Source organism: Triturus cristatus, chromosome 1_1 (assembly GCF_964204655.1).
Source record: "Triturus cristatus chromosome 1_1, aTriCri1.1, whole genome shotgun sequence".
Lineage (NCBI taxonomy): Eukaryota > Metazoa > Chordata > Amphibia > Caudata > Salamandridae > Triturus > Triturus cristatus.
This window is the reverse complement of record NC_140579.1, coordinates 23,900,991-23,916,908: the sequence shown is the minus strand read 5'-3', so window position 1 is coordinate 23,916,908 and position 15,918 is coordinate 23,900,991. Positions and strand designations below refer to the sequence as shown.

General features: G+C 47.1%; 1 protein-coding gene across 1 annotated transcript in view; it reads right to left on the bottom strand.

The window, feature by feature from the left end:
- RNPEP (arginyl aminopeptidase) overlaps positions 1–10,670 on the bottom strand; it is a 253,386-nt gene extending 242,716 nt beyond the window's left edge. The window contains exons 1-2 of the mRNA XM_085632499.1: positions 10,154–10,670; positions 4,380–4,520 (exon numbers count right to left, since the gene is read on the bottom strand). Of these exons, the coding sequence (XP_085488625.1) occupies positions 4,380–4,520; positions 10,154–10,531 (519 nt within the window). The 5' untranslated portion in view covers positions 10,532–10,670. The remainder of the gene's footprint in view (positions 1–4,379; positions 4,521–10,153) is intronic.
- Between the last annotated feature and the right edge of the window lie 5,248 nt (positions 10,671–15,918).

The window sequence follows — 15,918 nt, the reverse complement described above, 5'->3', positions numbered from 1 at the left end:
TCCACTACACATCTCGGTGTTTTTACTTTTGATGAGAAGTCCACATGTAAAAGTGTTGCATTACTAATAAGCTAAAACACGACAACACACCGTGAAAGCACACCAACATCTCATAACGACTCATGCAATTTCTCTCAACGCACCCGGATTTTTACGACAAACAGTGATTTTGTATGTGCAATCACAAGAAGCCAATAATATACACACGGACGCAGCAGAGGGGAGAGGCCAGGCAGGCCGCTTTATTAATCAGCTGCCATTGTGCCGTAAAAGCGAAAGTCATCGCGATCAATCTGAAAGCGAAATTGATCGAGATGACGCGCTAAAGCAGCGGGGGGAGGGGCATGGTGCTGAAGGCTGGCGCAGGAAAAGCAGATGGCTGGGCGAGAAGGGAGGGGGGGGAATGCGGGGAGCAGCTGTGCGTGTGCACGCCATCGTGCACTGATGCTTGTAGCCAGCACAAAAACGTGGGCAGCACTTTCGAAACCCACCTACTAAATGTCTCGCCAGACTAGCGCATGCGCTGGGTCAGGCGAGACCTAAAAATGGAAATGGCCGTTCCCTGGGCAGCAGCTTTGCTAAGCCAGTTGTCAATCACTCACAGTCTTCCAGTGCTTACAAATCCCAGGGAGTGGCTGTTATGACAACCCTAGGGAACAGGTACCAACTCCCAGTTTCTATTGCCTCTCGAGTATTGAGATTAGACACACGCTGATGATTAGGGTGATTATAATCACAGGCAGAGAAATAAAAGCTTTACTGTATGCGGATGATAGCATTCTAACTATTGCAGACACTCATAACTCTCTACCTGCCCTTATGACACCAACTGATGATTTCTCTGTTCTTTCGGGTTATAAGATTAACTAGTCAAAATGTTAAGCACGCCCTATTTTAGGCATGAACTACTAAAACAACCCTTGAACGATGACTTCCAATGGGAGACTCAAAAATCTTGGGGTCCTGCTGAACACAGGAATGACAGACATGGTTAATACCAATCTTGTTTTAATACAAACATTTTATTGAGGTTTTGTCAAACACAATTACAGGCAATACACACATTAGTGGGCCTCGCAGGTTACCCATACTGATCAACACTTAGAATTCTCAAACAGTATAGTTGTCTCAACCCCTGGTTACTAACAATGTTAACCCCAAATGTTTCCAGATTTTAAGAGTGGAGATGAGTTACAACTATCCTTTTGGCAGAGGTAGCAGACAATGACAATGGGGACTGTCCCACGGTTTAGCTACGCACTGGGAATCCTCCCCGTGCTGGTCCTCTGGTGCATATTGCAAGCAATAGACAGAGATGTAAGGCTTTTTGTTTGTAACAAAAAGTGTGACCCTCGAAAATATACGCACACACTTTGGCAATGGGGCTTACTCTTCGGAACATAGAAAATTACTAGTCGGCCTTGAAGCTATCTTAGATTACTCCCTGAACTGGGCAAAATTGGAAAGGAAGTTCCTGACTACCCATTTAGGGTCAGCCGAAATATATGCAGTTGATACACAAAAGTTGGGTCAAATAGATCCTGTCACTAAATCATTGATATTAACCTGGATGTTCATACATAAACAACTAAAACTGCACACCTGTAGTTATGCAAAACCAATACAAGCATCAAAACAGGCGGCCATTCAATCTCCTACAGTAGGTAGGCAAGGGTATATGGACAATCCAGCTTTTATTTTTTTAACATCTTTTCTTGATTTGGATCACTTAGCACAACTTTGCGGTCTGGATATGGAACAGCAGTTGAACTTTTAACAATTAAAACACTGCCTCACTTGCGCCCACCCCGAGATGCCCACGTCTGTCACCCATATACGATCATTGTGACACAATGAGGAAACTACAAGGGTGCAAGAAATCTTGAAATTGATTATACGGATGATTACTGGGCATCACTATTGGAAACCTATTATCGAGGTCCACAGGAAACACAACTCAAGTTCACTACATACAAAATACTCCCCAATTGGTATTGTATGTAGACACATTTAACAGAATTTGGGATCCATTAGTAACAGTAGTTGAAAGCCATAATTTATTTTCCCACACATTTTACACACTAACCCTTTCTCTCTCACCCTCATTGACTCCTCATTCACCAGGGCTGGGTATATAGGAAATAGTTTCTGCTGGCTGAAGGCACTCCTATTTATGCCACTGACCGAGATACCAACTTCCTGCTCGTAAAAGGCAGTTGTCTCGTGGCCTGCACTTTATTACCTTTACTTCAGCCTACACAGATCACACTTCCTTCTGCCCAGCAATGCTCTTTGAGAGCTCACACCTGTGGGTGAAATGGCTTTGTTGAGCTACTACCCTGTCTTGACTGTTTTTCGGCTTTTTCTCTTTCTTGCTCTTATCCTCTTTATTGTTCTTTCTTGCTTTTGAATTACATGTTTACCCGTTTTAAGCAATAAGTACTACTTTTGACGCTATATTGTTGTTTGTGAGAAATGGAGATGAAAGTATATATTAGGGGTGGACGGAACCCGTGGAGTTTATACTCTGCAGAATTCTGCAGTTACATGAAAACTCTGCCAGATTCTGCAGAGGTCCGCTAATGGGGGAAACGGACATATCAAGCTGTTTGCGCTGATCTTTAGTACCGGAAGCTTGTTCCGCACTGCAAAATCAGCACGAACTGCACCGCGCGGCACGCAAGAGGGTGCTGGTTCTTTGCTACCCCTTGAGTAGATTTTCTACTTGAGTAGCAGCTTTCTCGCTGTGAACGGTCGCGAAAAACCCGTGTTCAGAGATTCTCACCGGGTGCCCTCCTAGGGCCGGAAAATGGTGCTAGGGGACGCCAATACTCACTCACACTCGCCAACTTATAGTCTGCGAGCAGCGTGTGCGAAAAAACTCCACCACGCTGTGAGTGGCAGAGTTTGGCCGGAACTCGAGTCACAAGCGTAATGCAGAGCGGTCAAAACTCTGTAAACTCCGTTGGCGGAACGGGATTCGTCAGCCACCTCTAGTATGTATATATATATCACACCTCAGTCATACTATGCCAAATGTTAAAGGACTAATAAAGAATTGTTTTGAAAAAAAGAAAGTGGGGGCTTAGTCTGTTTTGCTTACAACCTTTGCATTATCAGAGCAAGCCACTTGTGGTGACCACACTGCAGTTGAGGAAGGCTGTAGAAATGGAGACAGTAGTTGCACTTGGCATGTGATCCGAGGGGTGGGTCTCAGCCTCTGAACTTCCCGAATTGGTAGAGACAATTATCAGGCTTCATGAACCTGAGCTCAGTCTGTATAACTGTTAGGAGGAGATGATGAAGCAACCTTCATGATTAGGTTTTCAGTCAGTGGGAGGCCAAATAAGCTAAGAAGGCCTGCAACACCAGGTGTTTTTTTATTTTGTTTTTTAAACAAGGGGAGCACAAGTTGCAGGTGAGGAAAAGTGCATCAGCTAATCCAGACGCGAGAACAAAACCATCAAATAAGTGACTATTGCTGTGTTCACAGTCCCTCCTATAGCTCGACAAAGGGGGCTGGGTATGGTCAGGGAACACAACATCGATATGAAAGTCTTTAGCAGTGGTCATAGTCTTTTTTCAGGTTTTTCTTTTCACGTTCTTAACTGCAGGGTATGGCTTTAGCCAGGGAAAATGAACAAAAGCAAATCTTCCTGCTTTACTGACATGGATAAGGACTCAGAGGCAGCTACACAACACCTGGAATAGAATGGCTAATGCTAGGTGGGGTAGAGAGAGCTCAACGTGGGAAAAAGGAAGACTGTTCTGAAGTACAATATCTATTCGCAGTATCCTAGTCACCTAAGACAGGGAACTACAAACACACTCCTACTAAAGTACGCCTTCACATGTACACAAGTACTCCTCCCACATGCCTCTCGCAATCAAGGGACAGAAGAGGCCCAGTCATGACAAATAATCCAGATTTAACCAGTGAGGCAGTTGCCCCATCTTGGTGTGGGTAGTGATTACATGTACCCAACTACCAAAAAGCTGTCGCCAACCCTTAATCTAGTCATAACCTATGGAGAATCACAATAAAGGGAACTTCACATTGAGTAGAACCAGAGAGCTACTGCACTCTCGATCTGGGAGCAACAAAAGAAATCATGGAGTACATTTTATATTGGTCACATTTCTTGGAAAAACTATTGGGATACTGAAATGAGGAGCAGCACAGCACACAATTACAGTGCCAGGTACTTTGGACCCAAACAAACTTATTTTAAGACTTCATCCAGGAATAAATAAGTTCTAGAAGAGAAGATGCCACAATATGACAATGAATGCAATTAACATTTATTCACAGGCACTGCAGTGAGCAGAGCACTGCCAGACAATAAATGAATTCCATCTAAGTCAATGTTAATGCTTACCTTAATTGTGGCACAGTATGTGCTTTTAACTGCAGGAGTGTCAAAGCATGGGAAAAAACATCTGTTCAGAACTGCCTGGCCTTGTGTGTAAACATATGGCTTCTGCTTTCCTGCAGTCTGTTCTGGACCAAGCCAACAAACCTGGCAAGATAAAAGACAGGAGGATGAGCACAGCCGACACACATACCTGAATGTGAGCTGAGAAGGTGTTCTTTTTCAGAGGTGTATGTAACCCAGGGAAGAAGGATCGGTTATGGACAGGAAAACCACAGGTATAAAGGAAGGGACTCTCCTTCTGGACAGTTTGACATGGGTCCAACCATATTATCTACAGAAGTAGAAAGGAGAAGAAGGAAGATTAAGAAAAACAGAAAACTAAGGCTATGTACAAACAGGGCATAATGGGTTCATTTAATAGAATTGATTAAATTAAAAAAGTAACAAGCATTTTGACTGACCTAGACTGAACAGTATAAACGTGGGCCACTTCTCAGCTTATCCACTCTTTTTTTACTAAATCTGTACTGCACACAATATACACTGGGGGGTGCCTTGACTGCCCTTTCACTGTGTGGCCCTTTTGATTATAATTAAACTTCGACACGGCACGCCTGACCTCAAAATGGCTTCTAAGCACCTTGTTCTTCCTCCTCAGATATCCTGCCCACAGGTCTTCGGAAGCAATTTCGTATCTCCGACTCTGTACTCCCCCAGTAAGTGCGACCTCATACTCATTAATTACAGACCTCCTGTACCCACCCCCAATGTCTCTAATCTGCTCTTTTTGAGCATAGGTTCTATTAGGACTCCTTAAATCCGCGTTCCTGGAAAATCCCCTTATTGGTTATCCCGAGTGAGTTTTTCTGACCAATTCTCTATGCGCACACCCACTTTTCTTTCAATTCAGGAGCCTAGTCATGCGGTATTTTACTGCAGTTTTCTCTCCGCAACCCTTGATCCAAGTCGGGCTCCAATTCGTCCCCCCCCCCCACATTGCTACCTTGCTTTATCTGTCCCTCTTGCTCCACTTATTATATTGTATACATATACGAAATTCTATATGTATATCCTTTTATCCCCAGCACTGCAACCTTATACGTAACCTGGTCCTGATGATGGCCTAACACTTCTACAAGCCGAAACGCCGTTGACTTCCACAGCGGAGCTCTTGGTGCCCCTATTCAATGATACACTATTCAACTCAAATTCTTGTTGCGACCACTGCCCTCGCTGTACATACCACGTCACGTGTCACCTGCGCCGTCACTACACTTCACGAGCACTTGTGCACAGTATTTTGTTGGTTACATGTCATTTAATGTAACGCAGTGCTACTGACCCATGTGCTTGTACATATGAAGTTTAATATGCCCAACATGTTTGTCAATTGAAATACATTTTACATTTACTTGAAAAGGTCTCCCTGGTTCTCTCCCCTTTTGGATTTAATCTGCTGTAATTAATTGTGCCACATATAATTGACCTGTGAATGACACCCTTGAGACATTGTTGTTTGTTACAAATTATTGGCCTGGTCTCTTTAGGGTTTATGGGCGGCCTCCTATAGTCTGTTACTGTTCAGAGTGCAATTTTAGGCAGATGTAGAATTTTCTTCAACGTATGCCTTGTGTTTTTGCTCTCCAGGATGGTGTCTATGAAGTGGCAGTACACTGGCACCCCCCTTTCGTAGGCACAGGCTGTGATCTGCCTCTTCAAACTACTGCGGTGTGTCAGCAAAAAGCTTATCAAACAGGCCTTGAGAAATCTACTCGTCCACTCGCTATGGCAAGTCAGATTTTATAAGGGCTATCTACTTTTATGGCCTAGTGGTTGGTTCTTGCGAGCAGACAAAGAACAGGTGTTCTGTTCACTCAGAAAGTAAATGAGCAATTAAAAAAGCATTTATATCTTGTTTTTGTCGTGTCATATTTGCTCTTTGTTCCCAAGACAGTTTAGGCCTTCTTACAATTACTTTTCTTTCTCAGACTGCAAAGTAAGAGGGTGTTGTAAAATGAACTGTCTAACAGTGGTGCTGTACAAAGAGTGTGAAATGAAAGGCTGTGTGATATCAGATATTTGTTCTAATGCACAACATCTTAACAGCTAATAAGTGAACTGTGCAAACATTTCAAAATATATTCATTAGTTATGATAGCAAATTTTTTGTAAATCTGTGTGATGAAAAACAAGATTTGAATAGGCTGAAAATAAATCAGAACACTTTACTTGGGGATGTGTAAATGGTAACTATTTTTGCTGACACCCAATTTCCACACATTATGGTTTATAAGCTACATAGTTTTATCAGCATAACTGAATGATAGTGGGAACGCTTATGGCCATTTTATTACTCATGTGCTATCTGTAAATGACCCTTTGTGCTGCACCACCACATCATGCTTTAGTAATATATTATAAGTGAGATTTTCAAAATTAACTGAGAAACATTCCTGCCCCTGCCCTGATAGCAATGGTATGCTATTAGTAAACTGAGAGGCCAGTCAGGGGTCATGTGTACCCAATATGTGAGCTAGATTCTAATTATACACAGAGCAAATGTCTCATCTATTAAATAAAACAGAATTTTTTTTGCACAGCAGAAATGCTGAACTCACATATTTGAAAGTGTTCTCATATGTGATCATGAAGAAAAAGGTGCCTGTAAAATAAAATGTTTGCCTAGGATCACACAATTTGAGAACAGTTTACGGGGTCAAGTACATTACAGTTAGGTCATGTAAATTATTGAAGTTACTAGACCCACAGGTCTAGTAACATTTATATTGAGAGAGGGTAGATTTTATATCATAGGGGGCCCCTGGCCCGTTCTGTCCACACCTGAAGTATGAGACCCTTGTCCTTGCCCTGCCAGCCTAATTTGTAGTCCGTATTAAATTGACCAGCGGGTCCTGTGTTACTATATAATTACCCTGGGACATCCTTACCACTCAGCCAGCATAAAACCCCTGTGTAGGCTCTTCTGTTCAATATGTAGGCCTCTTTGTTAAATTGACCATAGCTCTGCCATTTTGGTGTATTGCAGGCTGATGGCAGGTCTGACCCAAATCATATTCAGCTCCTCTTTCTGCGGGCCTCCTGCTCCAGACTAGTAGCCTCCACCCTACCCGAGTGCTCAGTTCACTGTATCAGAGTTCAACATCCCCCTGAAACTTTCGACATACAGTAGGCTGCATCCTCGACTGGCACTTGCTTCCTGGGCAGGTTCACGCTTTTAAGGAAGTGGCAACCGCAGAGCGTCAAGTTAGAGAACAGAGGAGATTTTATACATGAATATATTGAATTCCCGTACAATACCCACTTTTTTCTGCTTGCTCTAAGCAACTTACGACAAGCGATTGGCCTGAGAGACTGACCTTTTCACCCAGTCCATTGTCAGCATTAAGTGGGTAAATACGAAATGTCTGGTAAAATCTGCAGACGAAGCTTTTTGGGTAGCATACGTAGGTAGAAGTAGCGTGCAAAGGAGCCCCCAAAATGGTATAAAAAGGGAGCACCCACAGATATCGACGGACTACCTCGCTGTCTGTATGTAGGTAACAGGCTGTGCAGGTTTTTCCCCCAAGAGCTAGAAGCTCTTGCCTTCTCTTGCTTAAAATGTCTTGCTCTGCTTTGCTTGAAGTATCTTGCTCTATTTTACCTATATGAAATGTCATGTTATGTTTAACCATTGTTCTCTTCCCTTTCGCATTTAAAATATTTTGTATTATAATTGCAGGAATGCTTGCTCTAGAGTAAACTTGGGTGTTTCTAGGTAATAGTGTTTTTCTATTCTGAAATATTTCTCCTTGGTGTAACTTGTTTCTCATGATGCACTTATAAATGTGTTCTCTTTCTCTCTGACAGTACAATAGTTCAGATACGGAGAATATCATGAAATCCATGTGATTATCTGGATTCTGTATTTTGTATTTTATGCCTTTGTCTTGCAGTTCTTTGAAGTTGCATCTTCTCATTAAACTGCAATTTTATTCTGCCTCCAATTCCATGTCTCACATGTCTGTTTTTTTCATTTTTAGAGCAAGCGTTCCTAGGCACCCCGGCTCAAATTAAGGTGCGCCTTTTGTCCCTGACTCACTCTCTTGCTCAATTCTGTGGTGGCTCCCGGGGCTCTGAGTTCCGCCCCTTGCCTCCCTGACCCGTAATAAATCTTCCCTCCAACAATATGATTTTCCAAGGCCTCTGAAACCTTACTCTGCTGTCACACTAAGCCTGGGCCTGTCAAAAGAAGCACAATTCTCGTACTGGATATAATAGATAACCAATGCGAAATCACTGCACAAAGAAAGCACTACTTTGTGCACTACTGTGCCAGTGTCACAGTGATAAACTGTTAGCTACAGCGCCTGCCTGCTGTTACTCTTGTGACCCATTCAAGGTTGCATCTTTCTCTACTCGTGCCAGGTTAATTGCTAAAATTAATATAGACATTTAGGAACAACCATTATAGAGAATATGCTCATTCTTCTCAAAGCAAACCTGAAGAAATGTGTAACAAAAGTTGCATTTATAATGTTGATTGTCCCCCACAGGATTTAAAAACACCATTGATACTTAAGTGGAATTGACACTTTATGTCCTAGGGAATTCTGAACAGATTTAAAAGCATGGTTAATTTGACAACATACAATATTAAGGCGTTCTATTTCTGTTTGAGTGGCCCCTTTGCAGGACATTGCCCATGAGACACACGCTCTGTGTGTTCTGGAGCTTAAAGGAATACTTGCATGTTAAAACACCATTTGCTGCCAAGTTCTTTCAAGGGAACTACCATTTTGCCAGTGCTTTAGACCTAGTAGCTTCCAGCACAAATTATACTCAGTCATCTCATATAAGAGATATTCAATGTGGGGTGCTAATAACAACTATTTTATTTTGATTAGGATAGCGCAGATTCCTGGCAGAATTACTAACAAATGGTAAAATCAAACTTTTTTTTATATGAACCCCGTGATATTTTATATACAAACAAATAGGTTTGTGTTCAGTATTTGTTATACGCCGGTTTCTTTGGATTGGTTCAAGCTGAAAAACATCTTTAAACAGATGTGAATATTTTGAATGCAATTTGTTTTGTCACTATTTGGGCAATTAATTCAGTGTTTATTTCTAAAAATGAGGATTATGAATGATTTCCTGGTCAGTCATTTACCTTTACTTTAATATACGCAAGCTAGCATAAGGGACAACTCTACAGGGTTGCCATTTTCTATGTAACGTAATTATTACTGCAGCATCTGGCGAGATGTTTTTTTTTATTTCAGCGTATTTTATTTCAAAATTTCAGACAGGTAAGCTTGCTTTACCATTACAGGTTATCAGCCGAACTTGGCTGTTTTTGCCGTGGTTACAGGAAGGTGTTATACATGTTTGGCAGCCCCCCCTTTCCAATGTCTTGCTAGGAGATTAACGGTAGGTGAAAAGAAATAGAAAAGAGAAAGGGATAGGAGAGTATACAAGAAGAGTACTTTAGCCGTGGGCCTATTCTGGTCCTGTGGGGTTTTGTTGTGTGGGCAGTCGCCCCTCTTCAGTGGTGTTCACGGGGGTTCGTAGCGGTTTGTAAAAGAGGAACGTTAGTTATTTAAAGAAATGGATCCACTGAGTCATCTGTCTCTGGGTCCTCATGTATGATGAACTAAGGAAGCCTTGGTGAGTCCAGGACACTACAATTACCAGAATCCTCGTCTTGACCACTCACATTCATCCCTTCGAGCCCAGAGTCATTTCCCCTTCCATCCATTCTACGTCCCTCTTACCCCAGGCCCCTGCCCAGCCGTGTACTCGATTTCTAGCTGTATGTCCTCTCCGCCTCGACAGGGCTCGGCCAGGCTGACTTCCAGCTGCTCCCCGTAGCGGGTGAAGGGCCGCACGATGTGCTTCAGCACCCGCGGCTCCCGTCCGGAGGGCCCAGTGATCCGCACAGTTCCCACGCGGAGGCTGGGGTGCACGTCCAAGTTCAGAATGGATTCGCCGTCGTGGAGGCAGCGCAGCTCCCACTTTGCTGAGCCGCGCAGCTCCCGCTGCCCAAAGTCCACCTCGAGGCTCAGGGACAAGTGCCGCGGGTTGAAGGCACGGAAGCTGGAGGCCGAGGCGACGTCCGTCGCCGGGTCCGAGTGCAGGGGCCGCGGATACATGGCTGGAGAGAGGGCAGATCTGGACGCACAAACAGCACTCCCTAAATGAAGGGAAGCGAAACTGCAAGACAAGCGAGGAAGTGACAAGCCGCTCCCCTACACCACACTGACGGCTGACGCACACGCGCCTCCGCTGGCACGTGAACGACGGAACTTCCTTAGTTTTACTTTCAATTGTGCGCTGGGGGGAAAAGAAGATGTGATTGGTCAATAATATGCTGGTTACAATTGGCTTGCTGTTGTCTCTGGCTGCGCGTTGGGAAACAGGCTCTGATTGGCCTAAAATATGACAGCAATTGCTGCCATGAAGAGCCCCCCAGTAATTTTTTTGTTGCATATTTATATAGCGCCAACTCGACCCCAAGGGATTGGAGCGCTTTACATGAGCACCGTATTTACATTACACATTCAGGCACGGGGAGATTAAGTGATTTGCCCAGAATCACAGGATGTGGACGCGACTCCGAGGCTCGAACCCTGGTTTCCAGCACCAAAGGCGGCAGTCTAGCCGATGGACCACATCCTCTCCGCAGTAATTCTATTGCAGGACCATGTTGTGCCATAAGTAACAGGGAGGACGCTGGTTGATGGTAGAACAGCTCGTAGGTTTATTTGGGGGTAAATACAACATGTATGTTCCGTTTTAGGGCCCACGAGGAGCGGCGATGAAAGCTCGCCGCCAGCGCTCTCCTTCGAGTGTCTCCGCCCCCCTCCGCGTCACGGAGCCGCCCGTCCCGATTGGACGGGGCGTCACGTGACACAGAGGGAACGAGACACTAGAACGTACAACATCTCCCCTTCAACAATATAAACAGCAAAGCATTAATCATGTCATGACAAAGTCTTCAAAGCGCTTGGGCGCCCTAACAAATCTGGTAGGCCTCCTAGGAGTCACAAACCGAGGTTGCCCCTCGGCGCATGGCATGCTACTATATCTGGTACCCTCCTGGACACCCTGGTTGCCTTCGCACTCTCGCACAGATTTCGTTCCACCACGCCCACCGGCACCACTTGTCTCAATTCGCACCTCCTCGTGACATGCTGATTCTCCTTTGCTAGCTCGATCAACAAGCGGGGTGTGCAACCAACCATTATCCGCCCGTCCACTCCTGCTCACACCCTCGTACTCTTGCCACTCAGGTACACTATCGTCATTCCTGGGCCCACTCGCACGGCCTCCATTCATAATGATGTTTTCCTGGCCTGCTTTGAGCTTGACGATGTCATCTTTGCTTCTCCATCCTCCACTTTCCAAACACACTGCCCCTTTCCTAACCTTCCGCACACGTACAGGAGTTTGAAAGACTGACTCCCCCTTCCTCACCTTATGCGGCTTCTTTACTAGCACCCAATCTCCCTGTTCCACATCCTTTGCTTTGGCTCTATTCACGGTATCAGCGTACCTTTTTGCACACTCTTGCTTAGCCATGATTCGCTCCCTGACTCTCAGCGTCTTCTCTTGTACACCCTCAGTGTCTTCCCGTACATCATACCACTCGTTGTATTTGGGGGTAAGCTCACTGGTGCACCGTCTCCCCCTCATCAAATAGAAAGGCGTGTGGCCAGTAACGGCATTTGGAGTGTTATGGTAAGTGTGCACCTTGTCCGCGAGAAACAGCTTTACATCCAAATTGGACGCAAGTGCTAGCTGAATTCCCTCCTTGAGGAACCTGTTCATTCTCTCCACCTGCCCATTGCTCTTCGGGCTGTACAACGGGGTCTTCTCCTGCTTGATCCCCGAGTGGGCGAGAAAATCCATCATCTTCTTGGATACCAGCTGGGTGCCGTTATCGGATACCATGACCTTCGGTTGCCCTTCTTGAGCGAAGAGTTTTCGTAGCACTTGAATCACCCGGTCCGTGGTAACCTCTCGGACGAACTTGTACTGTATCCACTTGGAGTAATAGTCGGTGATCACGATGAGAAATCTGCAGTCCTCCGGCAGCAGCGAGAACGGACCCGCGAAGTCGATGGCAATCTTGCTCCATGGGCCAGCCGGAATCTCCACCCTCTGCAGCTCCCCTCTGCTGGTCTTCCAATGCTTGTCCGCCTTCAGACACTGCTCGCACCTGTCTATGAAGTCGCAGACGTCGCTGGTCATCCCCGGCCACCAGTAGTACATTTTCAATAGATTCTTGGTCGCAGTGCCGCCAGGGTGACCTTTGTGGGCAATCCTTATCAGTTTGCCTCTGAGACCTTCCGGAGGGACGAACAGCTCATGCCGTTTCAAGAAGCCATTCTCGAGGGTGAGTTCCGCACTCACTTGCTGGAAGCTCCGGAGGGAACCGTGTAGATTCCGGACAGGAGGCCAATAGGATGTCATGTGGCCCATCACGGTGCGGAGAACCACGTCCTTCTCCTGAGAAGCGAGCCACTCCTCTTCAGATATGGAACCTTCGCACATCGTCGTGGCATCCACCAGAGCCACCACACACTCCGTATCGTCAAGGGACCCACCATCGTCCCCTGTCACGGGCAAGCGGGACAGGCAATCCGCTCTGCAGTTGAGGCCACCCTTGATGTGCCTGATAGTGAAGTGGTATTCCTGCAGCTTGGACAGTAGGCGCAGCAGCCGCGAACTGGCCTTCCCATTACCAGGGCCCTCGCCGGCCATCATGTAGATCAGGGGTTTGTGATCCGTGACGATTTCGAACACCTTGCCCCACAAGTAGTTCTTCAGTTTCTCCACCGCCCAGACACAGGCGAGCGTCTCGCGCTCAATGGTGCTGTAGTGCTTCTCGGCATCGCTCAAAGAGCGGGATATGAAGGCGATGGTATTCTCCTTCTGCCCGTGGAACTGACAGAAAACCGCCCCAATGCCCTTTGCACTGGCATCGACCGTGACCACATTCCGCAAGTCCTTGTTGTAAGGCTGCAGCACCGGAGCCTCTGCGATACCCCTCTTGACGGCCTCGAACGCCGCGTCCTGCTCCGCTGCCCACGCGTACTTGACATTCTTCCTCAACAAGGCCCTCAGTGGCTCCACCGTGGTCGCGTACCCTTGCAGGAACTTCGAATAGTACTCACTGAGCCCCAGGAAAGACCGCAGTGCGTCCTTGTCGCCAGGGCACGGAGCTTCTCTGATCGCCTTCACCAGGTCTTTTTTGGGAGCAATCCCATCCGGGGTCAAGACATGCCCCAAGTATTCGATCTTGGACTCCATGAATTTGCATTTGTCCTTGGAGACTGTCATCCCCTTCTCACGCAAAACCTCCAACACCTTGCCCAACACCACCAGGTGCTCTGCTTCGTCCTTAGTGTGAATCAAGATATCGTCCTGGAACGCTTCAACCCCCTCCATGTCACAGAACAACAGATCCATCAACTTTTGAAACACCCCCGAAGCAGAGGCGAGTCCGAAAGGCAGCCGGACATACCTGTACGCCCCAAACGGAGTGACAAACGTGGTCAGCTTCTTAGAGCCTTCGGTGAGGCAGACCTGGTGGTACGCGGACTTCAGATCAATCAGGGTAAAGAGGCGGGACCCGGACGTCGACGCCAAAATGTCCTGAATGTTGGGCAGCGGGTGACAATTGACCAGGATGTTGTTATTGAGGGAACGCAGGTCCACGCATAGACGGATGTCTCCAGATCTTTTCTTCTTCGATACGACGATCGCGGACACCCATTCCGAAGCACCGGCACCTTCAATCACCCCTTCATTCTCCAACTTGTCCAGCACAGACTTGAGTTCTGCCCTGACAGATAGGGGCACAGTCCTGACCTTGTGCTTGATTGGCATCGCCCCCTCCTTCAGCTGTATGTCGTGCACGAAGCCTTTCACACATCCTACTTCATTTGCGAAGACCGAGCTGAATTTTGCAAGAACTCCGGACAACCCACCCGGTTCATCGTCCGCCTGAATAGAATTGACCCAGTCTGCTCTGAGGACTATGGGATCCGCTGCCCCCGGGATTAGCATCACTCCCAACTTTGCCAGATCCTTCCATCCCACAAGGCTTCTCCCTTTCTCGGCCACGTAAATCTTAGTATTGATGGCCCTCCCTTTGAAAGTGAGGGTATCGGGAAAGTACCCTTTCATCACTATATCCTGCTCCCCAAACGCTTTTGGGTTTACATCCGTCACACGCAATTGCACATCGTGCCACATCGCATCAAACGTAGTGTCGGAAATCAGGGTAATAGGGGAACCTGAATCAGCAGTGAACGGAAGCTCAACAGAGCCAATCATTACGGAGCCTATGGGCCCCTTCACTCGCCCATCCTCAGCATCAATAGAGAGCACTATATCCCCAAGCGCCTCGAGATCACCTTCGCTCACAGAACTCACTTTCACACTGCTAGCTGGCTTCCTGGTCTTGCATACAGCAGCAAAGTGGCCCACCCTCTTGCACTTAGTACATTTCCTGCCCAGCGCAGGGCAAGCCTTACTGTCCGCCAAGTGATCTAGCGCTCCGCACCTGAAGCAAGCGAGTGGCTTCCTACCCGCCCCCTTATCATTCGTCCCTCTGTCAGGAGGCTTCTGGGCGGATTTGCTCCTGTCCTGCACATAAAACACATTGGCAGCGTGGCTAGTCTTGGCAAGTTCCTCTGCGGATACCAGGGATCTCTCGATGGCCTTCGCAATGGCCACCACCTCCTGAAGAGTAGGATCGCGGCATGTCAGTAATCGTTCCTGCACTTTCTTGGAGTGGCAGTAGAACACCACCTGGTCTCTGATGTAAGTGTCCGTCATGCCCGCAAATTCACAGTCTTGGGCCAGAACGCGCAAGCAGGCAATGTATTCCTCTATAGACTCCCCCTCTTCCTGCTTCCTAAGCGCGAACTTGTGGCGCCCCACCATGATGTTAGTCTCTTCAGCATACTGCAGCTCCAACCTCCTCACCGCCTCCTGGTACGCGTTGAGCTGAGTGGTAACACCAGGCGGATTCACGAACACAGGCAAACTGTCGAAGACCTCTTGCCCAGCCTTCCCCAGCAGTCCGAACAGCAGCGCCTTCTTCCGCTCCGCCGAGTACCCCGTGCCATCAATGGAAACAATATAGTTCTCGAAAGCCCTCAACCAGCTTTTCCACTTCATGCATGGCTTGCCGGGAACCTCCAAGAAGAGAGGCGGGACACAGATGTTGCCTCCGTGCGCCATTTTGAGCACGCCCGGCACACGTGGCGCGGTCGGCAGGCTCCCCCACGCAGCGGCAGGACCCCAAGCCTTGACAGGACGTGAGCACGAGGAATGGGAATCAAGCAAGGCGCAGACACCGCCAGGCGAGACCCCACGGCAACAGAAAGTACCTGGCAATCAGGGCCGAAGACAGCAGCACAGGCAGAAGCAAGAGGCAAGGAGGCAGGCGAGGCAGGCAGCAAAGCAGGTACTAGATGCAGCAGGGACGGACTTCAGCAGCAGACGCCCACGTGGGAGGACACCG